At 23.4% G+C, this 23,507-nt stretch overlaps 1 protein-coding gene across 1 annotated transcript; it reads left to right on the forward strand.

The window, feature by feature from the left end:
- Positions 1-17,316: 17,316 nt before the first annotated feature.
- Positions 17,317-21,815, forward strand: LOC112597788. The gene is made up of 3 exons (XM_025344000.1): positions 17,317-17,673; positions 18,072-18,266; positions 21,177-21,815. The coding sequence occupies exons 1-3, from the start codon at positions 17,565-17,567 to the stop codon at positions 21,467-21,469; spliced, it is 597 nt and encodes a 198-aa protein (XP_025199785.1). The 5' UTR covers positions 17,317-17,564; the 3' UTR covers positions 21,470-21,815.
- Positions 21,816-23,507: the final 1,692 nt, after the last annotated feature.

The raw sequence follows: 23,507 nt of genomic DNA on the forward strand, positions 1-23,507 counted from the left end.
GTTTGTAATACGACGTAGTATATAATAATTCGATACTTACTGCTTTAATTATTAGAATATTGTTTTCAGAATGTTTTAACATATAATTTAATTATACTATACACATATAAGTATAAGACATAATAATAATTACTTATCGAGAAGTCGGAATATTTATTTGTTAGCGTCAAAAAAACATCACAATTAATTACTAAATGTAATTATATATAGGTACTGTAGCATGGTTAACTAATTGTTTTATACATAGAAGGTTTCTGTTTGTAAATGTTCTATTTATTTTCATCGCTACTATAACCGAATGTAAATTCAACTGCTTAAGGCGTTTAGTGTTTGATTTATATTGGTTTGTTCATATAAATTCTTAAGATATCTGGTAAAATACGATTTACTGAATACCGTCGAATTATTAGATTACCTAGTTTTCGATAAATATTAAACACAATACATCGGATATAGTTGGAGGGACATGGTATGGTTTTATGGTGAGTTATACAATGATTTTCACATACGCAGACAGTGATAAAAAATCAGCATCCACAATAAATTGATTATTGTCAAATTTAAAGATGAAAAAAACTTAAAATGTTTTAATTTTACCATTTAAATAATATAGGTATATCTATATACCCTATATTGAAAAATATTCATATTTTAATTGGCTTAAAAATTATTAGGTACCTAATAACATTAGTATAGAATATATCTGTTGGCTATTATCTACCTTATTTATTATTAGTCTAACATTTATTTACATTTTGTAAATTCAAAAACGTATTCGAAAAAATAATAATAACCGAGAGACGTGTATTATAAATAAGATAAAATGTAGATATCCAACATATAAAATAAAATGAATGCAAAATAAAAAATTGTACTTTATCATCCACATCGGTATATTTACCTAAATGGTTGAAATGAAACAGAAAAAAATATAAATAATATTATATAAGAATATGACCAAATATTCATACGGAATGATCCATTTAATGTAAAACGCTAATTATTTCAGAAAGTATTAACGTTTTTAAAAGTATTTCTTTTAAATAATTTTACATAATTATAAAACAAAATTTTTGAAAAAAAAAATCATATTTTTATAAATATTTAAGGCTTTTATTTTTTTGAATCACAAAAAACATCTTTAATTTTAAATCTAAAGAAAAATACTGTTTGAAGCATTTTGATCTATAAAAATTAAATGTTGACTACGTAGCTTTTAGTTATAATAAATTAATAAGTATTTAAAGTTAAGTTTTGATGAGTGGAGTAGTAGATCAACATTTTTCGAGATACCCTTTTACTTTTCTTTTTCTACTCCATTCAACAGACTTATTTTCTACTCAACTCCTCTAATCTTTAAATTCTTATATTCATAAGCTATTTGTGCCAAATTTGATTTTTAAACATCAAAGTACTCCAAAAAATATTCTGCTTAAAAAAAGAAGTTAAAAACTGTTGTCATTCAAAAAAGTAAGAAAATTAAAAATATAAATATTTTTTTAAATGTTAATATCAAAAAATTGAAATGAAATTAAAAAATATTTTTAAAAATATGAATAGTTTTTAAAACAATTAGTGTCTTACATTAAATATATCACCTGGTATATAATTAAAGTTTTTAAAAATTAATTGTATTTAATGTACTTAAATATTTAATTATTTATAATATCACTTTACGAAATCAAAATGAAGATGATTACATTACAATAACTTCTATTAATATGTTATTTTATATGAATGATTATTTCATAATAAAATGCAACCTTTCTATGCATATAAAACAATAATATACGTTTATTTTATGCAATTATACCTGTTGTGCTCGTCTATAGTATCGTGGATTAAGTTACCATAGCGGTTAGTAATAAAAAAAAAATAACATTATTTAACGATATATTTTGACCTACACTCCTAGATATTATAGATGTGGCAATAATATTTAATTATCTTTAATTAATTTATTATTGTATTGGCATTACATTTATCGAAATACATTATTCTACAGTACTTTATACATCTATTATATTTCACATACAGTAGCCACATCGTGTTTCTTAAATGTTTTATACCTTTTTGTTATTTATTTAGTTTAAACACAATGAGTGTGATTGGCCAACTTCACATTATTACTATCGACTATAGTATGTTTTAAACCAATACATTAAGAATAAATTTCAGCCACCATTGATCTCACACAGTATAAAAGTGTGCAATTATTATTTTTCAATAATTTTTAGTTTTATTTAAAATTACAACTAAAAATAATTTAATTTTTCTGGGAATGTAAAAATTATGTTCTGGTAAAAGTCGTAAATATTTTATCTTAAATAAACAAAACATGAAGATGATTTATATTTTTTTTTATCCTTAAACGACTATCATTATAACATAATATTGAGATTAAAAAAAAAAATAAATAAAACATAAATGAATATTTTAAGTTACCTCATATTTTGATATCAACATTAAAACTAAAAATTTCCACATTTTATAACATAATAAAATATAATATAATATAATATATTACAATGTATTCTCTAATATTATCGTCATAACAACAAATCACAAAAGTAACACATTTACAAAAGAAACTAACCCCTAACCTCCGTATAACTATGTTGAAACCACATAATAAATTTTGAACAAAAAAAGAACTTAAACTAATCTGAAATGGAGACGAAAAACATAATAAATTATATTTTCCTCAATTATTGATGATAAACAATTGATAACCAGTTATTATAATTGGCTAATTTATCACAAGTTTGAAGTTTAAATGAAATATTTTTGATGTACCTATCTCACCTTAACTATCTCACAAATATATATCTAAGGGCATTCAAAAAAAAATATTATAATAAAAAAAAGATTTTTGATTAAATTAAAGTGATTTGGCAATGAAAATTCAGTTACAAAAACATACCAATTTATCAGTTAAAACTTAATCTATTTTTACAATTTATAAAATTTTATTTTTAAAAATTTACTTTATGAATATAATAATATGTAACTTGGTAGATTGGTGTTATTGTGAAACTCACCTATGAGCTTAACATCCGTAAAACGCCGAGTAACGGAACTTTTATATTTATTTCCACTCGATCTTCACTAAATATTCAGGGGCACAATGATATCAAGAATTCAGGACCATGTAGCAAATAAAAAAAAATGTATACTCTCCAAGCTTTCAATATATTATACAAAAAGTGCCATGTCGACCCCATTTGGGTAGCGAAGCGAAATCGAGTGAAATGAACTCGAGTGACCGATTTACATGAACAACACAAACGGAATAACTACAAAGGCAATGTACATAGACAAAGTGAAATATTATATCGATACAATTAATCAATGTAAAAATACACATATCATTCTGCCATAAAATATAATAATGAATATATTACGAAATAATTAATATTCAAGTAGAAAAAATATTATAATGAACTTTTCTGTGCTTTCCTTTTTTCTCTTGCAGTATAGTAGCAAATAGTTGTACATGTATAAACATGTATAAATCGGGCAACATCAGTAAGAAAAATTAAATAATTACAACGTTAAAACATTCACTGCATAGATAATCATTTTAAAAACAATAGGGCATGTTTTATGTAAACAATGAATAATTCTGAAGTCATCAACAGGCTCACTATAAAAACATAAGACCCTTATTTTTAATACAAACACAAATTATGTATAGTATTCAATTTTAAATACAAAAGTTCAAAAACGATTAACTACACAAAACACCACCTTTTTTGCGTAAAGTTAGGTTACCTTGGTTACCTTGGGATTCAATAAAATTATTTAATTCCAAAAATCTAATTAAAAGCTATCCTATTATGAATCAACAAATTAATTATTTATTTCATTACGCTATTGTAACTACTATCAATATAATTATTTTCTGATGGCCGTGTATAAATTATTCCTAACGAAAGGTCAAAATGTATAATGCGTTCAATGCATTTAAGGTATAAATTTCTACATAGTAAATTTTATCAGGTATTTTTTTTCAAATTATGTTATTTATATGATAGTAATTTTGCATATATCTATTAGACTGCATTCACTGATCTCCGGAAATTGTTTTTTGAAAGAAAAATTCTTTTTACAGTATTTTTAATACAAATTTATTTTTGTATACAATTACTAGGTAGTATAATGATGAGACGTATAATCTTCACAAAAAATACATTTGTATACAATACATAATACAATAAGATAACAAATTATAAATTAAAATCTTGGTATCAATTATCAATTCTGAAAAATTTTGCACTGAGAATTATAGTCACAGTAACGTTTATTAAACTTTATCATTAATAAACAAAATGTTCTAATATAAGTTTTTTACAAATTTGTACAATTATGAATAACGGTAATGCTGGTACGCTACACTAAGTTTGAGTAGGTAGAACGTATATAATCGTTAGTTAAATCAAAAAATAAAATTATAAAAAAAAGATTTTGTTGTGGGTTTAAAGAGGAAAATCATGAAGATATGTCTGACTATCTACGCCCCATAATATAGATGTATATCGTGTAACCATAAAATATGGTATTGAAGCCCTTTAATTTTTGCAACTGAAGCCAATAGTTTATACCTAAATTTAAATGACACATATTGTACCGATACAATGCTGGAAAGGGTAAAGTAAAAACAAAAAATGTTGCTACTAAATCTTAAATTCAATCGTGCGTGATCGTCTGATATTCAATAACCATCACGAAGGTTGTATATTATTCCTTAAAAATATTAAAATTTTGAGAAAAATAATATCAATTTGAAATTTTATATTATTTATGTATTATATATTTTTATGTAAGTTAAAAAATTTAGTTAGTTTTAGTAATATTAATCAGACAAAAGAAAAATTAAATTTCAACATACTATGCTGACTATACGTATACTTATCGTTATAATATATACAATGTATATTTTATTTTAATACATAATACTTGATGAAATTATGTTGATCTAATGATCTATTCAAAAATTAAAGGAATTTATTGTTAAATGGGAAATTATATATTGCATATACAGTTGGTCCTTTTTAGATTAGGTTTATTCAATAACTTAAAACTTAAAAAAATTCAATAAGTTCAATTCTTGATTTTTATTAATACAATTCAATCTAAATATTTTAGTTTTATATATCACAGTTTAAAAATAAAACTATTTGTTAATTTTAAATTGCAAACTGTTTATTTATTGAATATAACAATATTATTACAATGTTAATACTTGTGGTATTTTAGGTTTTTGGAAGATATCGTATTTGTGTACATAAAATACTTATAAGAACCACAATAACACAGACTTAAAAAAAGTTGCTTATTATAGTAGGAATTATTATAAACTCGATATTTTAACGAATTATAAATTAATTATCGAGTAAAAGTAAAATAAATATAAATACAAAATACGAAACAAATGCAAATTGTTTTCTTAAAAATTGACACTATTAATTTTTATAGAAGCATAAATAAGATTATTACTAATTTTTTGATTAAATATATGCTCTATTTTCTATTTTTATGTATACTTGTATTGTTTACTAGTCTTTATATAATTGTGTATAAAACAATTGAAATTAATCTCAAGTATTTTTATTTATTTTTTTTATTTTCTAATTATGAAAAGAAAAGTGTCCATGAAATAGTAAGAAACATAAAGGATAAGGTGAAATAACTCGACAATGTTTAAACTTAATAAGCTTAATTATTTTTTTTCAGCCAGTTTATAATATAAATATTATGTGTGTGTGTGTTAGGTTTGATTTACAAATTGATTAACATTACTAATAACTCGTTAGTAACGACAAACTAGATTTATATTATAAGACATAAGTACATGATTTAAATAAATACAAAATAAAAAAAACCAAAGTATTACAGATTAAGTATTATTGATTTTAACATTATAATATAATTTTTTTAAATTTTGATAAATAAAGGAATCAGTTTAATTGTAATTTCTGGGTCTAATACTAGAAGTTATTATATTATATTACCATCGCGCTAGTCTCTGATCATTGAGTCTAGTAACATTCTGTAAGTAGATGTTAAACTGTAGATTATATAATGTAAATATTATTGTTACGTTTACTTCAGATAATACTAGATAAAAATAGCTATTTTTAAAATGTATACATAACACCCTATTCGCCAAAAAACTGGACCTACGCCACGGACGAAAACTCGTCATTTTTCCCTACTACAACACATTGATGGCTAAGACCAGCCTTATAATAATACCTAACACCTAAAAATCTAATACCTAACCTTATCACCTGTTGCTTTAGAACAGCGGTTCTCAACCTTTTTTTCATTCGATACCCCTAAGTTAAATATTTTGCTAGATTGTACCCTTCATTATAATTTTTAAACTTTTTTACAATACTACTTTTAAAATATTTAAATAAAAATAACAAAAAATGTTATGTTACATTCTATACTCCTTATCTATTAGGTAAGTTGACGGTTAAGTTTTAATTTGTGAGACAAATTTTCATTTTTAATAACATATCATGAATATTTTCAAAATTAATTGTTTTAAATAAACATATTCAACATTTTCCGCCATTAGTAAATTTTTTTCACGTACTCCTTGATATCATGTCGCGTATTCTAGGTTGAGAACCGTTGCTTTAGAATGATGAAAATGTATGCAGTATTGCGTTTTATTGTAGTGATTTCAATCCGTAATATTTTGTAATCGATCATATTCTACATTATATGGCAATTTATTTGAACTCACTCTATAATCTATATATAAAATAATTTTTGTGGCAGAGAGGGGATTTCTGACAAGGCGCCCGTATTTTGACAGTCAAAAATCAAGATGCACGAAGTCATCGGTCGCTCAGCGAACATAGTATACTTCTCAAAAGTCATGGTAATCCATAAAATTAAATTATTTTTATCACGTATTGAGTTGTTTTGCAACTTTATTTTAAACCAAGCAATAATTACAAATATATCTCATAGTTTTATGATTGATGAACAAAATTTCGAAATTTCAAAAATTTGAGCAATTAGTTTTTATTTTGCTATAATATGGTTTCACATGCAATAAAATATATATGACCAATTAAAATTAATAATTATTTATATTATCTCTTTACGAAGTACCACCAATGGGTGGCCTTTTCACTCCAGACATTTTCAACGACCATATAATAAATAACATCACTTATACTTGTTGTAAACTGCTTTATAGATTGTATAATAAAAATATTCTCTCTTTTTTCAATACGCTAATTTTTAAGTATTTTTAATAAAAACTCATCTTAAAAAGTTGACTAAATATTACCTATTAATATTTCTACTGTTCTCTTATCAACTTTTAAAGTTAATAATTATTAGTTATATTCTTTCCAAATAGCCATTAAAAATTAAATAGATCTTCAAGTGATAAACTAAAATGCTATGGTTTTATTCATAATTAATATTGTTTAAGCTTAATGAACAATACAAGCAAGGAAAACACATTACCTACAGCCTTAGCTTTCAATATAATATAATTTATACATTTTAAATAAAGTTTAACTGATAGTTAATGTTATGCTATCTACTATAAAATACACTATATCTAAATTAGTATCTCTAGTGAAAACCCATCAGGTATGGATAATGTCCTACTATCTATCCAAAAGTATTAAATAATTAAAAATATAAAACTATAATAAACCCATAGTTGAACTCAAAAATATTAACACTAGCTGCTGATGAGTGAAGAAAAAATATTGTCGGAAAAATATATCTCAACAATTAATTTTTCTTATAGAATAAACCTCATTTTATATTTTTAGTTGTAATTTTCAAAACAAATTAATAAATTATAAACATTCAAAAATGTTTGAAAACGTGCTTATTTATTTTGATAATCATTAATTTATAATTAATATTGAAAACTAGTGAATACTGTAGACAGCGCTCATTTCTCACGAACCTTATTACAATAATAATTAACTATTTAGCACTTTCGACATAACTTGTATAAAACTTTATCTTAGATTGAACTCAATGACGATTACGAAATTACAAATACATTGTTAATAAGATATACCTCAATAAAATATATTACACATACATACATTAAATATGTATTTTAAAATTCTTTATTTACAACTTATTTATAACTTAGTCGTCGTTCTACCATCACTTTCAATTTGGCAGAAACAAATTTAATTTTGTCTCATTATTATCGACGGTAGTATGACGAGGTAAAAGAAAGGGAAATTTATATATTATAATATGCACGAGTGCCTAATCTACACGCCTCATACTCTCTGCATGATATCTTAATAATTTAATTGCCAACTGTGATTATATTCTAATTTCTATGGTGTTGCGAATATTATGTTTATTTTATTTAGTAAAGACGCGTTGAAGTGAACAATACTTAAATATTTGAATATAATTGATATTTTTTTATTTTAAATAAAAAGTTTTTAGTTACAATAAGCTTATGCTTATAAATATGAAAAGACTACATTATTTTTATCTTTTTAACCTTGATTCTCAAATTAACAATTACATAAATCGAACTCTGGCAAATACATGTAGATATTATAAACGTGTAATGAAAATAACTACTATCACATTATATAAAGATATAATATAAATTTTAATTTATTTGATTTCATCATAGTAAGTATTACGAAAGATATAATATCATAAGTCAATAATATTATTGTTAAAGAACATCTTTACGAAATAAACAATGGTATTATAACTATTTATAACCCATGGATACGAAAATCACCACGGATGGATATATAGATGGATGAGTAGATTCAACGGTCGTTTAATGTATTGCACAACCCACATTCATATATTTTATAGAAAAAAGGTGCCAATGGTTTCTTATATCGTTATTATAGGTATGCATTTTTACAGTATATTAAGTACGTACAAAAACTATAATTTTTAATTTAATTTAGTGTAGTATTTGAACAATTTTGTAAATTTTTATTTTTTATTTACCTATTATATTTAAATCAATCGAATAAGATAATAAATAATTAATAATTGAGAAGTATTAACTAAAAGACTACATTGTTTGAATTATTTCTATAGCTAAACAACTAAACGTATTCCGGCAGTAATGTTTATAAAGTAATTTGTTACAATCAGTGAGTCATAAAAAAAAAATAATTAAACCCATTATACTTACGCACCGATCCATATATAGATATATATAGTAATGAACAATTTTTTTACGCGTAGTGTAGCCTTTGACTTATTGTTTTTCGTCTGTTGCACATAAAAAAATCATTACCAAAGAAAAAGATCAGCTTTAAAAACATTTACAAACAACAGTCTTTAGTATATAAAAATATACATGTGCTTTTCTTGTAATATTTAAAATACTTAACTTGCTTTCGCCTGTTCGGCTAAAGCCATTTCTCTTGAGTATAAAACTTGTTAATGAGGATATTTTAAAACCGGAAATGCAAGGAAAATCTCTTTGAAAGAGCTTTTTATACGTTTCATTTTCATTTTTATTTTTTTGGTTTTTTTTTTTTCATAAGAATTCTTTTCAATGATGAATATATACAGAACATAGTTATATAATTGCAAATGTCATATTAATGATTGTGTTTAGTTTTAAACTCAATATCGTAGATATAAAAAAAAATAAAAAAGATAAAAGAAATTCTAAAAAAAAAAATAAAACATAAAAGAAATTTCTTTTTAAATAGTATATTATATTTTCTTTCTTCGAGAGACTTAAGTTTGTATTGATATTTTTTTTGTTTTCAGTCATATTTTTCAATATTGTACAAATATAAAATAATATTTCATGTGTTCATAGATTTAAAAAAATAATAAATACATTTATAAATTTTTAATTTTAATTTTATTTTTGTTGGATAAAGTTGAAAATGAATGCAACCAATACATAAAATTTGTAGAATAATTTTAATATGTAATAGTTGAGTTGTATTTTTAAAATAATAAAATACTGAATGTAATATAATACTCGTATATACTACAAAACTTCACAACTTATTATTTAAATACAGTATTAAAATTCAACTTAAAAATAACGATTCGAATTATAAATTTAAAAAAAAGGTGTTAAATGTATCTCGTCATTGATAAGATCACTATAAATAATGTGTTAAATTTTAATTCAATAACAAATCATTATACACAAAAACCGAATCTTAACTGAAACCTATATATCAAAATACATTAATTTATTATACATTTATATATTACTATTATGATTGAGTTTATACATACTTATTACTTATGTCTAACACTATATAATCTATTGCTATCATCCATCATTGTGTATCCAAGTTAAGTTTTAGATAACCTTTTTCAACCGTTAAAAATCTGCACATTGTTTCACATGTTATTATACACATCGAACTATTATAAATTAAAATGTATACTATATATTGTATAGTCACTATAATAGTTTGTTATGTTGTCTAACGCCAGGTAATTATATAAAGGAAATTTAAGAAAAGAGAATACCATATAATAATTTTTTAGACATTGAAAGCGATTTCAAATTATGCAATGACTTCCAAAAAGCGAGTTGGCACTGTAAATGACTGAATCTTGTGGATAGTAAGAATCAAAAGATATTTATACCACAATTATATTTTAGTATACTTGGACATTTTATATACTAGTCTACTAGAGTATAGAGCATATATTATTAATCCTACTAAAAGCATATGTTAAGTCAGTTATCAATTTACCATATGCCATTTAGATCATTTTAGTTCATCAATACTAACACCCATAACACTTTTTTACATTGAAAAATAATTATAAATTTCAAAATGATTTTTTTCCATATTTCACGGTGCAATGGTAAGTTGCCTTATGTTAAGATCTAAAAAAAATGATTTATGAATTTTTCCCATGTCTATATATTTATTGTTATCGACAATCATTTCAATCTTTCAAGTCATAAATTTTCGCTCAAATACTCACTGTTATAAAATACATACAACCATAAAATATTTATAATATTTTGTAGTTATATATGTATAGATATATAGATTATTTAACTACATATTTTGGATAAAAATTATTGATGCTTATTATTTTCAATTACTGTTAATCTAAAGCAACTTAATTTAGAGTTCAAATATTACTACAAAATCATATTTTATATGTAAATACCATTTATAACTTATATTTTTAACAAATCATAACATTTATTTTAAAAAGTATAAATATTATATAATATTTTTATGTGCCTAATTAAATTGAACTAAAGACGTTCTTTGTTCACATGATGTTACCAATACAAAAATAAATCAAATGTTTATTGTTTTATTTTTATTTCCTACTTTTCATTTTTACTAAAATTATAAAATAGTTTAAAACAGTATATATAATTTGATTAAATAATTACTCAAATGTTTTATATTATCACATCATGCCTTGCAAGTTTTATATGTGATATTTTAAATTTTAAAAGTACCATTCAATTTTGCTTGCCTTCTAAGTAAAATTATATTTTTGAGCACTCTTGAAAATTTAATTTTTATCACCACAATGATATTTTATTTTTATACATAAATAATAATGTAGCTTACAATATTCTAAATACAATAATAGAATACAATTTTAATTTTTGTTTTGATTTTTAAAGGACTTATTGTACTTAGAAATTTTTAGTACGGTTCTACCCCGCCTTTTCTTTTTGATGAGTAATATTGAAGAGTGTATTGGATTAATGTCGTAAAGTTACAAAGGCTAGGCAAGCACCTAGGTTACCAGGAAAAATACATCGAAATCTAAGTTGATATATTGTCAAAAGTATATCGAAGCGTACACTTGAGTACATGGAGCATAGGAGTACATATGTATTATACTCATAACAATGTTTTTGAAAAAATGTATATACGTAAGAATAATATGAATTTTTTAAGTATACAGTGAATAGCAAATAATAAGTATATTGTTTTATTATCTGTTGTAAGTTCTATGGTTACCCATAGCCCACCATAACACACGTTGAAAATATTTACAATGGATAAAAATATATGAATATCATTCACATATTACATGAATAATTTGTATACTATTCTTTATAATTATGTGTTGTGAAAAGTAAAAAATAAGGAATAAAAATATATTTTTTGGCTAATTTTTTAGCACTAGAGAAAAATACACAAATATTATTAACCAATAAATCCCTGCATAGATATTGTACCTAATATAATTATGTTAGTATTGAGTTAAACATTAATTTATAAATAAAGAATTAATGCAATTCAAAGGTAGGTAATTCAATACATTTTATAAGATAACCCATTCAAAAAAAAAAAAAAATTAAAATATGGCATTATTGAGGTTTAGTTTCTGTAGCCTCGTTCATAAAACCTAACGATTTAAGCACCATCGTAAAGATGAGTGTTGTGGATTCAGAGAGAAAACTATAAAACCATCACAATATTATTACATATATTTTCATTTTTATTTATTATTTATATATAAAATGCCTATCATAAGTGACTCTCTTAGCACCTTTACTTTTCTTCTATCAACTAATCCAGAGGTTCTCAAAGTGTGGGGCACGACCCTCGGGGGGAGGGGGGAGCGCAAGACAATTTTAAAAATCAACATTGCATTGGTAGAAAAAATAAAAAAAAATTGTGAAATGTCCGTAATAATAATCGCGTTTTGCATTGTATTATACATTTTATTTTAAAATAAATTTGTAATATTAATATTAATATCGATATTTGTTGTTTGTTTTTAATATTTTTTTACTCTAAACATGACTATTAAAATTATTTTTATGTGGGGGGCTCAGGTTTGGGGTTAACTAAAAGGAGGGGGCCTGCGCTGAAAAGTTTGAGAACCTCTGAACTAATCCATCTTATGAAATATCATATGTATACATTTACCTATGTAAAATTAAGAACGAAAAATCTTGTCACCCCACCAACATGTAGGAAGCACTAAGGGAAGCTAATTTAGACAATGTTTTTAATTTTTATAACTCCATTAATCTTATAAGCCTATTTTAATTCAATATTCTAAATGTAAATACAAATATATAATTTTAAATCAAAAAATCTTATGTGCCATCATCTATTAAACCTGTATAATTTAAGTTCATATAACACTATGTAGGCTAATGATTATAAATTCATAACCTTAAAAATAATAATAAAAAAAAAAAAACATAATTGTTTGACTAAAGTATAATTTTAGAATATTGTAGGTACCTTTATACAAGTTTTATAATGTTTCATGTATTATAAATATTACTTTTGAATATCATCAAAAAGTTCTAATGATTTATATGTAGTATAATGTAATTAACAGTACGAATTATTCACAAATCACAACACTCTATTACCTTACGGGGAAAGTGAAACAAGATGCCAAATAGTCCATATCCCAACACTTAGTCTCTGCTTAATTAATTAGATATTAACTTTTAGTATTTAGTAGTTAGAAGGATATTAACTTTTAATAGGGATAAAACAGTAAAATAGTATAAAACCGTTTCTTATCGATTCGTATAATTATATTTCCTTATACATAGTATCTTTTTATTAAATGTATTATAATTTAATATCAATTCATAATTTTAATTAGTATTAAAATAAAATTGAGGACATGTATACAATGACATTTAATTAAAATGTCTATAATGAAATTTTACGTTTATAATTTATCTTTTTAAGATTTTTTATATTAATTGATGAAAGAATTTATTATTATTATTATCCGAAATAAATATTAAATATAATTAAGTCCAATTACTATTTCTATAAACACATTTTTCCTGGAAACTAAGGCGACTAAAAGATGTCTTTGTGTAAAATTGTTAAATTATAAAAGCTCAACTATAAAACGAACTGCTGGTAGAAGTATCCAAGCATCAAGTAACTAATAGGTAAAAATATCTAATTTATCAGAAAAATTTTTTTTTTTTTAATTTACGCCATTATAAAATGTATTAAAATGGTATGCTTTATTTAGCTCCACATATACAATTTCATATAGATAAAACATAGTATGTCAGTTAATTACATTTTTTTTACAGAAATGGTCCACACCCATTTCGCTGAAAAAATGCACACCATTTATAATCACGACTTTTTAGTATCCGGAAAAAAAATCGCGAAAAAACCAAATTTTAATAATATATAAACACACTATTCTTATGTGTTATTAATTATTATACAATATACTGTGTATTTTATCTATCATAGTAAATATAGGTTATTATCAATCTTAAAGTATCATTATATTATCATGATATCTTATTGCATATAAAACAGCAGTCAAGAAATTGTCATAACCACTTATGTCATTTTTGTAACAATTACATAAAAAATATTATATACCTATTTGTAGGTAAACAATAATGAAATGAATAACATATGCCCATATAAGTACCCTTTTTTTATCTTAATAGTATCACAGTCAAGCTCTATAGCATAAATATTACCTTTATATGTAAGATATAAGATGTCAATCATTTTTACACAGACATATACAAAAAAACTATCTAGTACCTACCTAGAATTTCCCAACACAGAAAAATGTAAGCAGTTTTTATATAATTAAAAACATATAATTTAGATTAATTTAATTTTACTTATAAATATAATCGAATTCGTAATTAAAACTAACACCTAATTAAATATACGAATTAAGATTTTTTCCGTAATTCGATAGAATATAGTTGAAAATTAAAGCTTCAAAATTAAGCTTAGTTCTCTTGTCTCATGAGATAGCCATTTGTTAGCCAAGTGTGTCCTGTCTTATTCTTAGCCTAACTTTATTTTATAATTCATGTACAAATTCGATATTACCCTAATGTTTAAGAAAGATCGCATATATAAAAATATCCATTAAATATTATAAAAAATAATAAAATAAATAAAAATGCAAAAATACATTTGTACATTTTAATATTTTCATTACTGTTTTTACTTTCAACACAATTAACAAAATAATATTATGAATAGCAACATTTCAAAAATACACATCAGTTTTTGTTTGGGAAATATTATTTAAACATAGGTAAACAATTGATAACTTTTATATTATGAAATACTTAGTATTTTATCAAACAATTCATTATGTTAGGTAACTACTTACTTTTTTCCTAGTACAAAAACAAAATATATACCTCAGAGTTATTTTTTGTAATAATAACTACTGAAATGAATAAAGTTTTTAAACATTAAAAGTTTTAATTACAAATAACAATAATATGCATTTATTCACTTGAAAGTTTGCTGCTTTTAATTTTCATAAAAGAGCACCCGATACCTTTATTATTTTATGGAATACACCTTGACAGTTAACTGCTGAAATTATATTAAAATGGCAATCAAAGAAACAAGATTTTTCTTACTTGACCTATAAATAGTTTGATAGTACACCTTTTTTAAACATAAAGTAGATATGTATATGTAGTAACATTTAAAAAATAGGTTCTCCAATAAAATTAATTATACTGTGTGATAAATTAATACAAATCGCCCAGCCAAAAGAAAATGCACTGTGCTTATTTGCTATACATGAATAAAATTTACAAACAAACTTTGATGAAGTAATTTTTATGACTGTGGGAGTTTCAAAATAATAGGTTACTAAAGGTAAATCAAAACAATTTGAAGATCAATGTAATTTGGTGACGTTCTTTAAAAACTAATCAAAAGGTATAGCATAACAATGATAACAATACTATGAACATAATACTATTTGATTATCATTGCATTTCACATTATATCTATTGTCTCATTTCAATGTTTATATATTATCATATTATCAAATTTATAAATAAAGATTTGACATATTTCTGTCCCACTACTTTAAATCATTTAAATTTAAAATTACTTTTGTTTGAAATGTTTGAATATACGTAGCTAAAATAATGATGCTATATAGAAGAAGTAATAAGGAAAAAAACGTATTCTTAAAGAAAACGTTACTTATCCTATTTAAATTAAATAATATATTGTTATATTTACATTTATTAAATAAATCGAACAAATGCAATTTTTTAACATATAGCTTATAACAGTTACCTATAACATTAACTACTCACAACAAAATGTATCCAAAACAGTAAAGTTGTGAAACAAAAATTAGTATACATTTATTTAATAAACTATTAAATTAAATAAATAAATAATAAACCTTTTATTATTAGAATTAATAATAATTTTATCATTTTATGTTTTACTTTAAAACATTGGAAAACGACTTGAAAACTGTCACTTGCTATTTATCATTTTAAAACATTAGTATTATCAATTATCATGGTAAACGCTGGTTCGAATAATTATATTTTATTTTAAACCCCCCCCCCCCTTAACCTCTTATGTACGGGAATGTATATAATATTTATTATATTAAATTGTAATTTGCAACATTGTAATAATACTAAGTATAGTGAGTTTTTATTCATACAATTAATTAAATAATAAATAAATATATTTGATTTTTGTTTGCTTATTGCAAGTCTACACGTAATGTATTATTTTAATGTTAAAGCTTTATTAATGATGGTTTGGAAGAAGAATGTAAGGGCTTCTCTACCTTAGTTTTTTGACTTTTAATTTACAATTTGCAGAATACTGGAATACTGCAAAAATGTTAATCCCTGTAACGACTAAATCCTAATTTCCTAGTTACACCCATGAAAAAACTAACTAAAAATACTCTTATAGAATAACATGTATATATCAACTGAACTATTTAGATTGATCACATACAATTAACATGATAAATTAATATCACAAAATGTAAGAAATTTCATTTTTATAATATAATTCGAATTCTTTTATGTTATATATCATTTTATCAATGCTATTAGATGTAGGTAATACATTACATTCCAACGTAAAAAATGTATAAATATATATCTATATTTGTCACTTTAAAGTAATACACAATCAACAATATAGATGTAAATCTTAATAGAAAATATAACTTTAAAAAAAGTAATTCTAAATTTCTAAACGGTTTTCATTTTAATATTTTACTATAAATAAATAAATATATATATATTATTTAAAATGTTTAAAACTATATTAAATATTATTATTTTGAGCTTAAATTTGAATATAAACAATTATTTTAATCTTATCTTTTTAAAACTATCATCACTAGCTTAAAGATCATTTTCTATCATCGTAATCTAGATATTTCAATCTATTAATCATATATTTCTTGTTATTTAATTTATTTTTAATATTGTTTTTGAAATAATATATTCTACATCTAAACATGTTTTTAAAAACTCGTCGTATGTATGTCCGGTTTCACATTATGCAATTTGCATGTGTTATTTCCAATCCAAACACATCATTCTCAGGTTTTTCTCTGTATATTATATTTAATGGCAGGGAGCTGATGTTAGTCACTGCAGTAGTAGAGATGGAGAAATTCAAATATCACACGCGGGTCAAAAATTACAACAAGGTGAAACTTTAACTTTTTCTTCTCCGGAGTTCTGGGTACACGTCATATACACCATAGTCCTTAGTAAATCGATTTCTACGTATTCGATCACACGCGGTTGTAGACACCATTCACTCGTCAGCATGTTCAAAGCCCGCCTGATTGTTTTTTGCACGGCCCTCGTAATTATTTTTCCAGTCCACGTGTTTGCTGATAAAGAGAAAAATATTTTTTTTACTAATTTTTCACCAGGTAAGTCATTACCATTTTCATATCATGACATTTATAATGTTTAGAATTAGGATTTTTAGTTTAATACAATAAATATTAAACTACTTTACTTTGTTATTTTATGGAATTACTATAATCTAATAGTTACACTAAAATTTGAACCTTTTTTCTACCAAAACGTATAATATTATGTATACATTTAATGCTATAAGTTATAACACTAAATAATAAGTATTGAAAAAATATACAATTAAAACTTATACTACCTATTTAAATGAATTGATTCAAAACATGAATATCATAATAAAGTAAAAATGTTATTTAAAAAAAAAATCGCATGGCAGGAGTAAGCTTAACACTTATCTAAAATAAAAATATATATATATAAAAATAGATAAGTAATTTTAATGAACTTCCAGAATCAAGAGAGATTACGTATCCGTGCAAATGTCAAGAAAGCAAATGCAGCTGTTGTAGCGGAAACATACTTCAAAACTTTAACCTTAACATACGACAACGATTGTGCACTAACATAACATACAACGCCGATGACTTCGAATTTAACGTCCGCATATTATTCAATGATTATACGGTGTACAATAGAGATATATCAGGTAAGTTAAATATGATTAAATATATTATAGTTTCGTATTATATGCATGAGTATATTAAATATAATAAAGTGGGTAAATTAATAATAATTATTCAATTCGTATAATTGGTAATAATAGTAGTAGTAATAGTAGTAGTAGTAGTAGTAGTAGTAGTAGGTGTACATTGTGTATACATTTTAGTAAATTTAATCATTACTATTTAATAATAAAATATTATAAATTTGCAATTATTATATTTAATGTTAGAATAATAAAAGAAAAAGTATACGAAAAAAAAAATTATTTGTTAATATAGTTTAATAAATTATAGTATACTAATTTACTTTTTATCAAATTTCACATTAAGTATTTGTATTTTTTTTTAGCTTAAATAATTATTAAATTTAATTAATGACTATATTATACTCAACAATTATATTTGTTTGTTTCCATTAACATATTATTTTATTTTAAAAAAATATTAACAACTATGCCATTTATTCACTTTGCAATAGATTCCAATTCCAAAAAAACATAATTCCACACAAACTAATATACGAGTATATATATATAGTTATTAGTTCTAATACTGCACCTATCTGTTTTCAAGTAAACAATAGCATATTTTTGTTTATTGATCATCAGTATAATATCACTGTTTATTAGCATAGTGTATTACAGTTATTTTTAAACAATACATTTTTGTTGACTCTTATTAGTAAATAAAGTGAAACTTATTAAGGCATCCGTAATGAATAATTTTGTACAACCAAATCAATAATTAAACAGGTGTGTATTTGTTAAGCAAAATACATAAATTCTGACTAAAACTTATATCATTATTAAGCTGACACATTTTTTACTTTACTTGAAATCTAAAATATATAAACATATAAAATAATAATATTTTTCAGAGTAAAAATTATTTAATTTTACGTGATATTTATATTATATAATTCATAAAATACATTAATAATAGATAAAAATAAAACCATAACTATTATAAACCATTTTAAATGGGAACCAAACTAATTAATAAAATTAAATAATTTAAATTAGACTTTTTTCAAAAATACTTAATAAAGACGAACATTTAAAATTTAAATCGTTAGTAAAAATGTCACCACATCTCACATTTCTAAAAAGGAAACATTTTACTTTCTACCTTAAACTCAGTCCTAAAAGGCTTTAGTGGTAGTAATAATAAAGAGCCCATTAAATTATTTATAACTTCTGATTACCTGCGATATAAACTATTGTTGACATTTAGGTATCCATTTATGGTATGATGAAGGATTTAGTTCATAATGAAACTGTTATCTTGACGAATCACATAAGCATTTCAATTGTGATATCAAACTATTGAAGTGACAAATACAGGTTCTATATTATCTTTTTAACCCTTAATATATCAGCTATTATAGTTAACTAAAAATGTCTCTCATTTGTGATCAAAAATGATTAATTATAACTTCAAAAAACATAAATATATTTTTATGTCATAATTCCCATATATTATATAGTAAATTATATTATTGTGTAATTTGTTAAAATAGATTGAGTATTATCAGTTTAATAATTTTCGTTACTAAATATCTCTTGTTTTATCATGGAAAATAACATAAGTAAACTCTTACAAAATAAACATAGAATTCCATCCAAAATGTCAGGTTTTTATTTATATTTATATTGTGTAAATAAAATATTAAAATTCAACAAATTTATTAACAACCTTTTTCTTTAGAATTTACTTATTTATTTCCATAGAATATATAATCAATACAATTAATAAATTAGCACGACTAATAATTATTGTTTGTTATTATTTTTTAAACGAAAATTTACTCAAAAAAGGTGACGCAATTCCATGTGTTTAATTAAATAAGCCTCAAAGATATGATATAATTACCATAAAGATATTTATTATTTATATTCAATAAAAAAAAAAAAATTCAGATTATATTATACTTAAACAATTAAAAATCAATAAAATATTCTTCATATTTTATTTCTGAAACAATGTTTTTTTATCATGTTAAAAAATATGCCATTTTAGATGACATTTATTTTAACTATAACAAATCAAAAATATAATTGTCATAGCAATATCAAATGAAACGATCATAAACAATATATAACTCATAAAGTAATTTTCTAAATTATAACTAGTATGAAATAAGCTATACATGTAACCTACTTTATAAGTTTAATTAGAATTTTTTTTTTTAATTTATATCTGTTATAGAATTAAAATGAATTTACTATAATTATTTATACGTACTCATACCTAAACTAAGTGAATTCTTATACATTTAACTGAGTGCTACTTTTATAAAAATGTTTTATACTCGTATTTAATTGATTAATTTTAATATTATTTTTATCAGTAATAAAAAAACCTATTTGAAGACATATAACGATTACGTTAAAGTATAAGGTAAATTGTAACCAGGATGTTTATTTTTTGGTAAAATTATTTTACTACAGTGTGCTAAAATTATTTGAGAACATTTTACCAGAAATAAGTAAATAACATTTAACTGTCGTAATGGTTTTTGATTAAATTCAAATTGTCTGTGTTTTTAAAACTCATGACTAGGAAATAGGTCTATTATTTTTTAAATAATACTAGTTGAGCTTATTCATGATAAACGAAATTTGCCTACCTTTAAGTATTCGTTATATACAATTTATATTATATTATACTATAGTATAAATGTATTTGATTTTATCTGATGCTGCCATATTAAATATTTTAAATCATTGTATTTTTTTTTTTTTTTTTACAAAGTGGTGTTATTACTTTATATATACTAATAACGATAATAATATTACTAGTTATACGTATAATTAAACAGCATACGTATTAACTGATGATTGCTCGTTTAACTTTAACTATAGTAAATATTTTATTATTTATGACTATTATAGGTAGAAATCCACGACCCATATGCGTACCGATTTTTCCACCCGCCTGGACCAGGAGTAGGGTGTGTTTGAAATTCAGCAATGTGTACTTCGTGGGCCGCAACGTTCATGTGTGTTTGAGCATGGAAGCACAAACCGAGAAAAAACCTGTGTTTAATGTAGACTTCAACTGCGTCCGGATGGGCACCCAGGGCGTAGCGTTGCTAAAACCAGAAGATGGTGGTGGTCTAGTGCCACCAATACCTCAAGATCCAGCTGATGCTCAAGCTGGAGGAACGACGACGGAGTCTGCGTGATGGCTGATCCAACTAAAAAATAAAACTAAGCCACCTCACACATAAGTTTTTCAAAAACTTGATTTGGATAGTTAAATACAATAATATACAATATGATTCACTAAGCATGCGCTCTCCCAAGTTTTTAATTAATAATGAATAATTTAAAGTTCGAAATTTTGGAATGTTTAACTATGTTTTCAAATTATTGAGATTTTTTTATAATATTTAAAAAGTGTTCTATGGCGTTACAAACTTCTATGTTTTAATTGAAAACCTCCATTTTTCTTCTGTAAGCTATGTAGTGGATAACAATTGTTATAAAAATATTGAAGAATATAATTCAAAATTCAACCAAACAGTTTTTAAGTTATTAAAATATTTATATGAGATAAAGATATAAAATTTAAAATGTGTTCATAATATTTAGACCCATTTTTATAAATTATAAATACTGATAGACTAATATTAATTACTAATATTTTCAAATTACCAATATAACTCATTATCGTGAACCTATTATCCTTACTAGATATACTAAGTTGAACAACTCAAGAACTACTCGATAGAAATGTGTTTTTAATATGTCAAGATTTTCCGAAAAATCATCTTCTAATAAAGTATTGTTTGAAAAGAGAGGAAAGTCGTAACTTGAAAAACAGAAGTTAATATCTCCACATAATTTTCCTTAAATAGAACAAAAATCTCAGAAATTTAAAAATATAGTCTAGAAATATATTAAAAATTCAAAAATTAATTTTAAATAACTTGCATTTAAGAAGAAAAAGGAAGGATCATGCTTAATGAATTACACTGTATAATGTTGTATTATTATTCCATGTAGCGTTTAATATTATTATAACTGGTAAATATTTGTATATTAGTCAATTTGACTCGTATAATAATATATGTAAATATATTATAAGTGACAACCGTTATTTAATAAATTATTATTTAAATTATATCAGTACTATTATAAGTTTATAATAGTATTATTATTGATAATAATCGTTATTTATTACTTTGAATCAATTCAAAAATGTGTTCACTGATATTATTGAAGTTATATGGTTCTACTATGAATTTTTAAAATGCACAATTATTAATAAAATAGACACTTTTTTAAAGTATTTAAGTCTTTTTGATATTTAAAATTGTATAAGATATATATACATATTATATATTATAATATTATTTCATATATGTTTTATACCAATAATATATTATTAACTATCAATAATTTAAAACAACGAATATTTATATATTAAATTTAATGATTAATAAAAAAGTTGTTTTTAAATTAAGCTTTGATCATTCGGGTCGTTAGCGATGGTGTTGATATCTTTGTGACTATAAGCCGTAAGGTATGGTATTGTAGATTTTCAAAACATGTGTTTCCGTATTTGGGACATAACATCGTTGCTTCAGTCCCGAAATAATCTATCTGTAAAAATTTTTATATCTTATAGTTTATTTTGCACATTCAGGAGAGAGATACAATCATTTATATCACATTGTTACTTACACTGTCAAATCTTAATACGTATTCACTGACGATTAAATTGTTGAATAATGAATAATGAATCAATATTTTAAGACCATTTCGAAATAGTTTACCCTATCAAGCCATAACGAATGTATTTATATATTTAACTATCAATATACTTTCTCAAAGTTCTAACCAAATATATAAATATATATATATATCAAATTTGCTACGCAGGTACCAAAGGTTAGGTTCATAATGTTTGCCCATCCTCCTTAGTAAAAATCAATTAAATTGATCACTCTTCCCAGAATCATTATCAAATTTCTTAGCATAGAATACGCAACAGAATATACTCGTATTATAATCTATCGATTTAACACTTATAAAAAGTTACTTGACGAACATGCGTATAATATATATAATGAATATGTTCATTATATGAATAAATTTATAAATAAACCATTAATGTAAACTTAAACTTGTCTAATACAGACAAACGGTTCAAATATATTATTATATCACCATGTCAACGGGAACTTGGGACACAGTGATGTATAACAGGAAGTTATA

The sequence above is a fragment of the Melanaphis sacchari genome, unplaced genomic scaffold (genome assembly GCF_002803265.2).
Source record: "Melanaphis sacchari strain LSU unplaced genomic scaffold, SCAv2.0 Contig43_pilon_pilon, whole genome shotgun sequence".
NCBI lineage: Eukaryota > Metazoa > Arthropoda > Insecta > Hemiptera > Aphididae > Melanaphis > Melanaphis sacchari.